We start from the raw sequence: 12,046 nt of genomic DNA on the forward strand, positions 1-12,046 counted from the left end.
TTCTATTCCTAATGCTTAACTATAATATGAATATCAGGATCTAAAAATTTCATTTAAGCAAATAAATTAGCTTTTCTTATGTTTAATAATAATAGCTGACATTTACATCACATTTTAAAGTTTGCAAAATACTTTATATACATTCTCTCATTAAATGCTCCAATTCAATGAGTTACTACAGACTATTAACCACTTTTTAAAGAATAAGAAACTGAGTCTCATAGAAGATAAGTAATTTGACTATGGTCACAAAGCTAGTAAGTATCAGAGGAAGGATCTGATCCCAGGTCTTCCTGATTTCAGGTTCCCATTCTATTCAATATACCAGTGATGGGCAAACTACGGCCTGTGGGCCAGATGCAGCCCCCTGAAATGTTCTATCCAGCTGTAGGACATTATTCCTAATCTGACGAATACAATGAGTAGGCTTAGAAACAGACTGACAGATGAGCATTTCCTATCTTTTGGCCCCCTCTTTAAAAACTTTACCCATCACTGTACTATACTATGCTGCTTCTCAGAAGAATAAACTAAACTAACTGCTAATTTTAGAAAAACAAGGGATATCTACTTCAAAAAGAATTTGGAGTTTTAATTTTACAATAAAGAATAATTTTGTTTTGATCAATATCTTTGTCTTAACAAACATTTACCTTTTCTGTAATTGGAAAAAGAAGCAATACCGCACAGACTGGCCGTGGCACCATGCTAAGGAGTTCAGGTTCCATACCATATACATCAACAAACTGCCAGTTGGGGTGCAGACCTAATTGTTTAAGAAACTGATAAAAAAAAAAAAGAAAAAGAAAAACAAGTTATGTTATTAAAAGGAAAATCTTCAAACAAGCACTTAAAACATTAAGACCATGAGCTAGTTATCATATATGTCAGAAATAAAGCTATTAAGATTCACACATTATCCTACTGTATCCATATAACATGTGTGTTTTAAGATGAACTGGATGGATACATATCAAAATCTATTTCTGCCACCATCAACAACTTATATTGAATTGTAAATATTAAAAATGATAGATGCTTGTATAAATATATAAATTAGTGTTTTAATTAAAGCCATGTTGATAGATAAAATCATTAGACCACGCGCTTGTAAGCATTCAAAACTGCCGCCTCCATTTTGTCTCCTGTTTCCTGGCCATGGCCTACTCGCAAAAGAGACTACTCCCTCCTAACCCAAGAGATTTAAGCTCTCCCCTGCGTCAAGACGTCGGAAACGGAAATCAGTTGGACCATGTTGGATCACGGGAAATGTAGTTTTATACATTTCCCAAATTTCACTTTTTACAATTCCCTGTGAGGTCCGGCAAAAAAAGGTTTTTCAGGAATTTGGGGAGAGACGAGTTACCCACACGTGGGTTGAGTAGATTTTTGACTATTAATGGGATCTGGCTAATTCTATTTACACAGTATTCATAATCATCTTTTTCTGAATCCATGCTTTAAATTACACATGAAACCTAATATGCAAGCTTTTCTCCCTAAAACGAATAAACTGTAAATTAGCCTGACTCATAGCAATAATAATCTGTTAAGGTTTTTTTTTTTCTGTCCTCAAAATAAATAAGATAAATTTTGTGATCATTTATATTACAAAAGAGAAGGGCATCTGTTATAGAAATGGCACAGAACTGGATATGAAATTGGCTGTGTCATCTGGGACAAATCACTCAACAACTGGAACTTAAGTTTTCTCACCTGTCAGATTAAGGAGTTTGAATACTGGCATATGCACCAAGATGGAAAGTACCATGGTATTTATTACAATACTTTTTGTGGTAGCGAACAACTAGAAACCAGGTGGGTTTCCATCAATTGGGCAATGGCTGAACAAAGTGTAAAAATATGAATATGATGAATGCTATTGAATCTTCAGAACTAATAAATACGAGGAATAAAGAAAAAAATGTAATAAATGATGAACAAGTGGAACCAGAAAAACAACATATAAAAGTTACTACAATGATGTAATTAAAAACAAAATTGAACATTATATAATTATCATGACCAATTTGGGCTTCAAGTGATGCGCATTCCTTTTTTTTTTTTTTTTTTTTTTTTGCTGGAGAGGTGTGGAGAACTACTAATGTGGATTTCTGCATACTCTGCTAAATTTGATCAATGTGTTGATAGGTTTTGCTTAGTAATTTTTTTAATTTGTTTTGAGGATGGACATTAACAGGTGGGTAGGGAGCAAGAGATAGGAATATATCTAGAAATGCTGGTGATATAAAGACAAAAAAGTCATCAGTAAAATTTTAAAGAAAAAAATAAAGGAGTTAGCAAAATTGATTTCTAAAGTCTTCTTCCAAATATAAAGAAAATGAGATGATTTTCCAACAATTCAAGATTCACTGACATTACTTATAAACTCATGTGAGAATGGAGGCAAAGAGAAGATTCTTGGGGGACACCAAATGTTGGAAAAGGAACAGGAGATCAAACGGCAATGGAAAGAGCAGAAGGACTTCTGGGAAGGATTTTCCTAAGAAGGGGGTCTTCGGGATAAGAGCTTGGTGAGGAAGGACGGAGAAATGAGCTCTGAGCGATCTGAAGGCAATCCTTGAGAGTTTCCTGATTTGTTACAGAAAATCTGATACCTTATTCACTGCCAACTGAGATATCTACATTATCCAATACCATGCCAACCAGTTTTGGGGAATTACTGGACTCCTTTGGGAGCAGATCCCTGAAACCCCAACTTTCCTTTGACCATTGCCTTACAGAGACCCTAAACAATTATAGACAGACTGAACTGAGATATTAGGCATAGATTTAGTAGGAAGGACAGGAGACAGTCTTGGTCTCCCCAAGGTGATGGAGCTGAAGAGTTTAAACTTTAGAGCTACCTGCACCCACTGACCACCACCTATTCCTCCACCCTCATCCAATACCTTGATTATTTCATTAAATACTTTAAAGTCCGATAGCGTTACTAGTTATTTGAGAGACAGATAAGGGAAGGAATGCTACAGCCTTGTCAGGCAGGGATCAATCTTTAAGACTGATCCCCTATGGTGCAGAAGATCGATTGAGGTGGGAGGCTTGTGTGAGCCCTGGTTCAGAGCAGCTACAAACCCAGTTACCATGTACCCCAGCTTGTGAGGAAGCCTTCCCTCTAACCCTTGAGAGGCTGCACACCTTCCTTGGGTACCCCATTTTCCAAGGGGAATCCCATTTAGTCTCTTAGTGGCTTCATCAGTGAATGAGGAGGGGATTACTGCACGATTTCCATGTTTCTCTCCCTGCTGTATCCACCTCCAACCACACAGCCACATAATACACTCAACATGTCTAAAACCAAACTTTATCTTTCCCTACAAATCAGCTATTCCTCCTGACTTCCTTATTTCTGTCAACCATTCTCAAAACTTTGGAATTATCTTTGAGTCCTCTCTTGGTCACCAGCTCTTGTGCTAAGTTTTTCCCCAATGTTTCTAACATAGTTCCTCTGAATTCCTGCTGTCCCCAACCTTCTGCAACATTGTGTATATAAAAGGTACTCAATGATTGATTTTTTTTTGTATAACAAGCAAGTCTTTATTAAGTAGCTCCCAGGTCCAGTCAAATAAAGTGATAACAAAAACAACCTAAGAACTATTGACAGAAAAAGTGAAGAACAAAGACAATCACAGCATCCTGGAAAAGCCACATTAAAGGTTCTGACATGGATTAGCAAAGAAGTCAGAGGAGAACATTCTATGTGGGAGCAAATAAAATGAACATTCAAAGCACTAAGGAAAACTATCAAAGTCACACCATGGGAATAATATTAACTTACATTTATATAAGTTGCAAAATGCTTTCTTCACAATTAGCACTAGAAAGTACCTTGATTTCACAGATGAGGCCCAAACTGGTAAAAGGATCTGCCTCAAGTTACTGACCTCATTAACAGCATAGCCAGGCTAGCTAGCTGGTACAATAGATAAAGAGTGCTAGGCCTGAAGATCTGAGTTCAAATTCAACCTCAGACACTTAGTAGTTGTGTCTCACTGGGCAAGTCACTTAACCCCACTTACCTCAGTTTCCTCATCTGTAAAATGAGCTGGAGAAGGAAATGGAAAGAAACCCCCAAATGGGATCACAAAAAGTCAGACACAACTGAAAAAAAAAACGGTGAAACAATAACTAACATGTTTCTGATCCAAGGCATAGAGGAGTATTTGTGAGGGTAGGCCATACCTATGTAATAAATAAGTAAGGAAAAAGTTTGAAAACAAATCATTACCGTGTATCTCTGATCCTGGGAGCAGAAAAGGGACTGACTCAGTTCTAGCCTCAAGCCCAGATTAAAACCTGCAGTAGTGTATAATTGTCAGAAAATTCTAGTTTTATAAAAATTTTTCTTGTTTGAAAGTAATTTTAGGATAAGAAACTTGCTACCTCCTATAATGGGGAGATTAAGCAGTAGTGCCCAGGCTGCCAGGTTGATTCTAAAGACCTAAGGGTTCTATAATGGAATGAAGCCGGAATTTTGAAAAAGTATAGGAGTTTGACCAAGCTGGAGGAAAGGAGGTGCTGTGGCTGTGTGGTCCAGATTTTGCCAAATACACAAGGATCTGTCAGTGTGGGACACCACTAAGAAGAATATTCTTCAAGGAAACACTGTGGCCTAGGTTAAGGAAAGGACTGGGTTATCTGTTGGGGGACAGCAGATCAATCTTCCTTACTCCCTGGAGTCTGCTTTGGAGTAACTGGCTGGTTTGAAACTTGTCCTGTAACATCTTTGACCAGCTTGGAGCATCTCTAAACCTGTACTGTGAGAACCCTTCTCCAGCCCCTACTAGTTTAGTTAGAGACCAACTTAAGTTAGAAATCCAGTTAGTTAAACTATTAGGCTATTCTTTAGAATAGAAATACCCCTCTCCCTACTTCCCTCAGGTGTTACAAATAAACCCAGTTTGTTAGCATTTCTTGTCTCCTCTTAGTTAAAAGAACCCACTTCATTGGTTTTCTGTGGTTGGCAGGTTGGCACTTACTGACCAACTGCCATTCCCAAACCTCACATCCCTATTAGGTTTACCTGTATTCCTCTGTCTGTCTTTCCCTTGTGAGGTGTGGGTGTGTTCCAGTTTATTATTATCCCCATTCCCAATATTATCTTTTTTCACTCCCCAAATCAAGAAAGTGAACTGTTTGGAGAAGGCGCTACGGAGATGCCTGCAGAAACCTCACACTGCACCAAAAGATCCATAATGAACTTTGGGATGTAGTGAAATTGAATTGGGGGAGGGGAGAAGGGGTTGAAACATATTTATTTTGAACATACATTCTTATGCCAAAGGGGACTGCCCCCTAAATGGCTTTTTGTCAATGCACCTAGCAATCATTGGTTTTGTTCTCTTTCTCTTTTATTTCCCTTTTGTCCCCAAATTATAGTAATTTTCCTTAGAAAGTACAATATTGTATGTACCTCTAGTTATAGATCTTTAGAGATGTAAGTTGGTTATGTGTACTGATTCCATGGGGAAACTAGGCATGTAAATCTGGAAGATTTCTACATGCTTGTTTTCCATGGGAATCACAGGGGGATAGTGTAATTAGAATCTGTTACCCTAAAAATTACGATTCCCAGCACCCCACTTTCCTCCTCACATTACATGCTGACATAGAGGATATAAATTTTTGTTCAGCCCCATCTCTCTCTCTCTCTCTTCTTCCTGTAATGGTGGCTGCCAGCAGTCTTTTTAAATAGGCAAGGTAATTTAGTCACATGGTTTTATTGTTAGATAATTACTCTTTTATTCCTTTACTTCTAGTGATTATTAATAAGCTTTATAAAATATAACACTTGGAGTATAAGACATTAATTTAAATCCTACAGTAGAATAACAAGAGTAGGAGTCTCAGACCAAAGAAAAGCCTGCACTTCAGTCACTCTTGATCAGCAGAGCCTCCTAACAGCCTAATAGTGGTGGAGTCTAGCACTAGTCTCCTAAAATGTCCAACCAGGAACAGCAACCTATCCAAAATTGGTCAGGAATTTGCAAAGCTCAGACCTGGAAGGCAATGAGTAGACCTTATCTTGAATCATATCATTTTGGATAGACAGAAAGTTTGCAGGTCCCTATCTGAGCTGTAAAAGGAAGACAGAAATTCACGCCAACCTTCACTCCCAGAATTATGCAGGAGTCCAACTCTAATTCTAAGTTCAAATTCAAGAAATAAATGAAAGAATGAACAAACAGAAAAGGAAGCCTACCATAAAGAGTTATTATAGTGACAGAGAAACTCAGAAGACAATGACTCAAAAACATTTACAAGAAAAGCCTCAAATCAAAATAGTTAGGACACAACCCTTACACACCAATCAAAAACAGTGCACTTTGTTCTTGGTGGTGGCAAAAAAATGAAAAATGGGGGGGGGGGGGGGGAGGGAGTGTCCATTGATTGGGAAATGGCTGAACAAATTGTGGTATCTGATGGTGAAGGAATACTATTGTGCTGAAAGGAATAATGAACTGGAGGAATTCCATATGAACTGGAAGAACCTCCAGGAACTGAAGCAGAGTGAAAGGAACAGAACCAGGAAAACACTATACCCAGAGACTGATACATTACGGCACAATTGAATGTCATGGACTTCTCTACTAGAAGCAATACAATGATCTAGGACAATTGAGGGACTTATGAGAAAGAATGCTATCCACATCCAGAGAAAAAACTGTGCGAGTAGAAACATCGAAGAAAAAACATATGACTGATCACATGGTTCGATGGGGATATGACTCAGGATGTTGACTTTAAATGATTACTCTATTGCAAATATTAATAATATGGAACTAGGTGTTGAACAATGATAAATGTAAAACCCAATGGAATTAATTGCTCATCGGCTCTGAGAGGGAGGAGAGGGAAGGGAAGGGGGAAAGAACATAAACCATGGAAAAACACTCTGAAATAATTAATTAAAAAAATGAATTTTAAAAAAAGAATGAAAATAACTCCTTGAAAATTAGAATTGACCAAGTGGAGGTTAATGAATTCCTGCGATGCCAAGAAATAAAAAGACAGTCAAAAGTCAAAAGACCAAAAAAAAGTAGGAAATATGAAATATCTCATAGGAAAAACGAAAGTAGAAATCAGATCAAAGAGAGGTAATTTAAAAGTCCCAAAGCTTCCTGAAAGCCATTACAATAAAAGAAAGTATACTTCATATTTCAAGATATAAAAGAATCTTAATACTTAGAACCAGTTATCTTAGAATCAGAAGAAAAAGTAGAAACTAAAAGAATCCACCAATGACCTTCTGAAGGAAACCTCAAAATGAAAATTATCATAACATTATAGCCAAACTCCAGAACTCTCAGATCAAGTAAAAAATATTGCAAGCAATCATAAAAGAAAGAATTAATTATTCAAGAATATCTATGAGCCACAGACAGGATGATACAAAATTTAGTAGCCACAACAATAAATAAAATAAAGCTTGTCATACAATATTCTAAAAGGCAAAGTATCTAGGTTTACAACCAACAATATCTTATCCAACAAAACTAGATGTAACCCTACAGGAAGAGAAATGGATTTTTAATGAAATAGAGAAGTCCAAATATTACTGATGAAAATATTAGTGCACAATAGAAAATCTCACATACAAAGGAGTCAACATAAAAAGATAAACATAAGAAAACAATCATAAGGGTCCAGACAAGGTTAAGAGCTGTTTACATTCCTATATGGGGAAATTATACATGTATCTCTTCAGAACTTTATCATCATCAAGCAAGAGTCAGGGAGTCCTTGAGAAAGTTTAATTAGACAGAGAGCCTCAGAGTAATTCTGTTATATTCTGTTTCAAAAGTAGAATGGAAAGAGTAGAAAAAAGGAACAACCTGGAAGAGGAGATAAGAGAGAAAGAATGAGGAAAATTATATTAAATAATGTATGCAAGTAGAAGTTGTAAAGCAAAGCAGGGAATGGGCTTTACTTAACTCTCATTTTCATTTACTATTCAATGAAAAGAATAAAACACAATTTCACAAAATTGTACAAAAAATATCCCATGTTATGAATAAAAATTCATCTTGGAGACTCTACACTAAATTTATAAGTATTTATTAGTAAAGATAATGAAAGAGAAATAAGGTTTCCAGCCTCAGGTGTCCAACCTGGCATGGTTCCCTCCCCACCACTGCTTGCCAGAGATGGCTACATAGATACACCAGAGCCTGAATTGGCTCTGAGAATGGCTGAGAGAGCAAGACCAGAGAGAGGGATGAGAGCCAAGAGACCTGGGACTTCCCCCCAATCCACCACTGATTTTTCAAGCCTCATCTAAACTCCTCCCCTAGATCCTTCAATTGGCCCACTGCCTTCACACATCATATTTCCACAATCTCCCGTGGTTAAGAATCTGGCCTGCCCTGCCGACAGCCGACAGCCGAGACACATCACTCTGTGACTCCTATGGTTATTCACAGTGGTGAGTCTTCCAGGATTGAACTGGGTTGAAGGTCTCCCAGATATTTAATTCACCCATCCAAAAAGGAAATAAGAAAAAAATGGGTGAAAAATAGGAAGGAGGATAAATTAAGGAAGGGAGTAGTCAGAAGCAAAAAAAAAAAAAAATTATTAAGGATGGGACAGAGGAAAAAAGACAAGTTAAAATATAAGAGAACAGGATTAAGAGAAATATACAATTAGCAATCATAACAGTTAATGTGTATGGGATGAATTCATCCATAAAATGGAAGAGGCTAGCAAAATAGATTAAAAATCAGAACTCAGTAATATGTTATTTGCAAAAAACACATTTAAAATATAAAAATATAGAGAGAGTTAAAATAAATGATTGGAGCAGAAACTATTATGTTTCAACTTAAGCTTTAAAAAAGTCAGGGATAAAAATTATGATCTCAGAAAAAAAAAAAAAGCAAGAATATACAAAATTAAAAGAGAGAACCAGGAAGATTTCGTTTTGCTAAAAGGTACCATATGTATTAATTAAAATTTTGTACTCTGGACTTCATCCCCCAGAAGTCCCTCAGTATTTTCCAGAACTCCTTTTTAACCTCTCCACCACGTTGAGTGGTCACGTATTGTTTATATGCTCTGTAACTCCTCCCTTTCACTCTCTTCTCTCCCGATCAGATCAGGCTGGGTCAGCTAGTTCTTTTACTTTAGCTATTACTAATAAAACTTTTAAAAGATAATTCTTAGTTATCGTATATTAATTTTAATATTTACATTATAGCGACCATGAAGAGATAGAATTCTAAAAAAAAATTTTAAGTGTTTGAGAAAGAATAAAGGATAAACTTTTTCAAGCCTGCTGTTGCTGCTGTTGCTGTTGCCACAGCCCACATTGCAGGGAAAGTAGGGTAGCCCGCTCTCTGTGCATGTTCATGTGGCTCTCCCAGACCAGCTTTCCTGCTGTTTTTTTCTGGCCACCCTGCCCTCCTACTACCTGTGTTCCTGCAGATTCAGCCTGAGTGGCAACTGTCCAGCCTGCAGCCTCTGGCTTGCCACAACCTGGCTTGCCACAACCAGACTCGCAGCTGTGAGCTGGCCAATCTGAGATGCATTTTTCTCATTGAAGGGTAAGATTCCCCAATCCCTTTGGCCAACCCCCCACACCCACACCCACCTCACATGGGTTTCCAGTCTATCCTGGCCATTTTTCAGCAGGGGAACAAAGCATGGAGCAAAAACACACTATTGAGCCACATCCCCTTCTAGTTTCTAACTCAAATTCTTAAGCTGACCCTGGGTTCCTGGCTGAGAGAGAAACTTACAACTTGGGATTTTTTCACAGGAAGGGGACTTCTCTGCCATTTTTTTTTTTAGGGCAAAAAGCCCCCAAATCAGTATATTTGACATCAGAGTTTTGGGTTTTTTTAAGACAGTCTCACAGTTTTGCCCTTAGGGAAGAGGGCACAAGCTCTTAAAAGCCCTTTAGCCAAAACTAGAAAAAAGATTTCTTCACCTTCTGGTCAGTCTTTTGTTTACCTCGCAAATAAAATTCATTCAGCTTGTTTTGAGGAAAAATGCTTTTACAAAGCATGCTTCAAACTCTCAAAGAACAGTCTGAATTGCTTGAGCTAACTAGTGCATATTGGCTCTGCTTGATTTTTTTTTTTACTGGCAACTTGTATATACATTGCTTATTTCCCATTCTGTTTACTTCTCCTCAAGAATATGCAACAGGCTAGGCTGCTTAAATTAGTGACCAAACTGAAATATTTTGACAAAGTTTTGAAAGTCTTAAATATTCTCATTCTGCTCAGTGTGTCTATGAGGAACTTCAGAGAGGTGATAAACAAAATGCAAATGGATGATAAATACTGGGGGAGGGGAAGGAACCTTATTGAGATTTGGAGGTGAATTTTAAAACCTTTTCAGACTCCATTGTTTGCTAACCATTTTCAGTTTGTTCCCCTCCATGATAGTGAATAAGTCTACTGGAATTGGAATAAAGGGCTTTTGACTGCACTGCCTGTACCCTGTCACTGATTATTATTACATTTGCTGATTTCTTTAAGGTTTAATTTTTTTTTAAGTTCATATATCAATCTGATCAATAGTTTTGTTACACCAAATCATTTTAAGCTACTATGTCTTGCCTATTAGATATATTCTATTACATGATTCTTTATTTTGTACCTTTCCCCTATTACTATACAGAAGAACATATCACTGTAAAGCCCATGAACATCTCACATATATTTTTTTTTTCAGTATAAAAGCCCATAAGTCTTATGTATGCTAGATTTGTCACCTGATACATTCGAGGTCACATGTTGCTTATATAGCCTTTTTTTCATTTTGCCTTTGTTAATTGTCACATTATGATGATGGCTGGACTCCATCAAACTGGTTACAACCTGTATACAACCTTTGGAGAATATAATGACTTAAGAATTTCAATTAATTTTAAGGGGACTTAAGAAATAATTTTAGATATTTAGTAGTTCTGGAATGATATTCTTATATATATATAATAAAGAATGCTGAATTAAGAGGTAGAGAACAAAATAGAAGTTCCTGCCAAAAGTTTTGTTTTAATATATATAAAGCAGGAAGCCAGAAAGAGCTTCTGCATGCATAATATTTTAACTCTTCAGTTTAATCTATTTCCACCATGTGATAATTAGATTAAGTTTACACTGCCCATCTTTAGATTTAATCACCAAAGGTGAGAACACCTCTGATTCTGGGAGGTCCATAACCCACCTGTGCTAGAGTGGGTGACAAATCAGAATCACTTGACTGCCCCTTAGGCAGTACTATGAGAAGTGTCTATTGTGACTGGACATGCAAATTGGAGGTGGATGCAGGAAGTGACAAAAGATGCTATCTTTTAAATATGATGGTAACTTCCTGTGGAAGCAGCTGGCATTTTGAATTTGGTGTAGGATCTCTCGTGGGACCTCTGACTACTTCCCTTTGAATTGTCATGTGGTAAGTTAGGCTGACTCTCTTTCTCTACCCTTGGCTTTTTTGGAAGCTCTACCCTCAAGGAGGCCTCTCTTGCCTCTCTAACTGTAAAAGGTCTTGTGGCTAGAAGCCTTGTTTAATTAACCTCTGTGCCCTTCTGCTGGGGCCTCTGAATTCTTACCTGGTCCAGGCCTCTGGTCTGGGCCAGAGTTTCTCTCTCTCAATTTCCTTACCTTCAACCTTTCTAATTGTAAATAAATCACCATAAAAATCAATTTTGACTTGAGATTATTCTTAATTGAGGATTGATAATAGTTCAATCCTCTGGTGACCATCTTTTTAATATATCGTATCCATAAAACCCTTTTTTCCCCCTTACAACAAAAACAATCTAGATTTCTTGGTGATGTTTTAGACCCCCAAAAAAGGTTTTCTTCAACAGTATAGAGGTTTGTGTTTTTCTAGACTCTTCTGCCAAATTTTGAAATAATGGCAGTAATAGATTTTGTTAAAACTATCTTTACCAAGGTTGAAAGATTTGTTACACCTGTAGAATTTTATATATATATATATATATGTATATATACATACATATATATATATATATATATATATATATATATAGCTTACAATCACTGACACACTT

General features: G+C 36.9%; 1 protein-coding gene across 3 annotated transcripts in view; it reads right to left on the minus strand.

Annotated features, from left to right (window-relative positions):
- The window catches only part of UCHL3 (ubiquitin C-terminal hydrolase L3), a 109,906-nt gene that overhangs the window by 67,941 nt on the left and 29,919 nt on the right, over window positions 1-12,046 (minus strand). For all 3 annotated transcript variants that reach the window (XM_044670588.1, XM_044670589.1, XM_044670590.1), the window contains exon 3: window positions 654-782. In XM_044670588.1, coding sequence (XP_044526523.1) covers window positions 654-782 — 129 coding nt within the window. The remainder of the gene's footprint in view (window positions 1-653; window positions 783-12,046) is intronic.

This window comes from Gracilinanus agilis, chromosome 3, assembly GCF_016433145.1.
Source record: "Gracilinanus agilis isolate LMUSP501 chromosome 3, AgileGrace, whole genome shotgun sequence".
Taxonomy (NCBI): Eukaryota; Metazoa; Chordata; class Mammalia; order Didelphimorphia; family Didelphidae; genus Gracilinanus; species Gracilinanus agilis.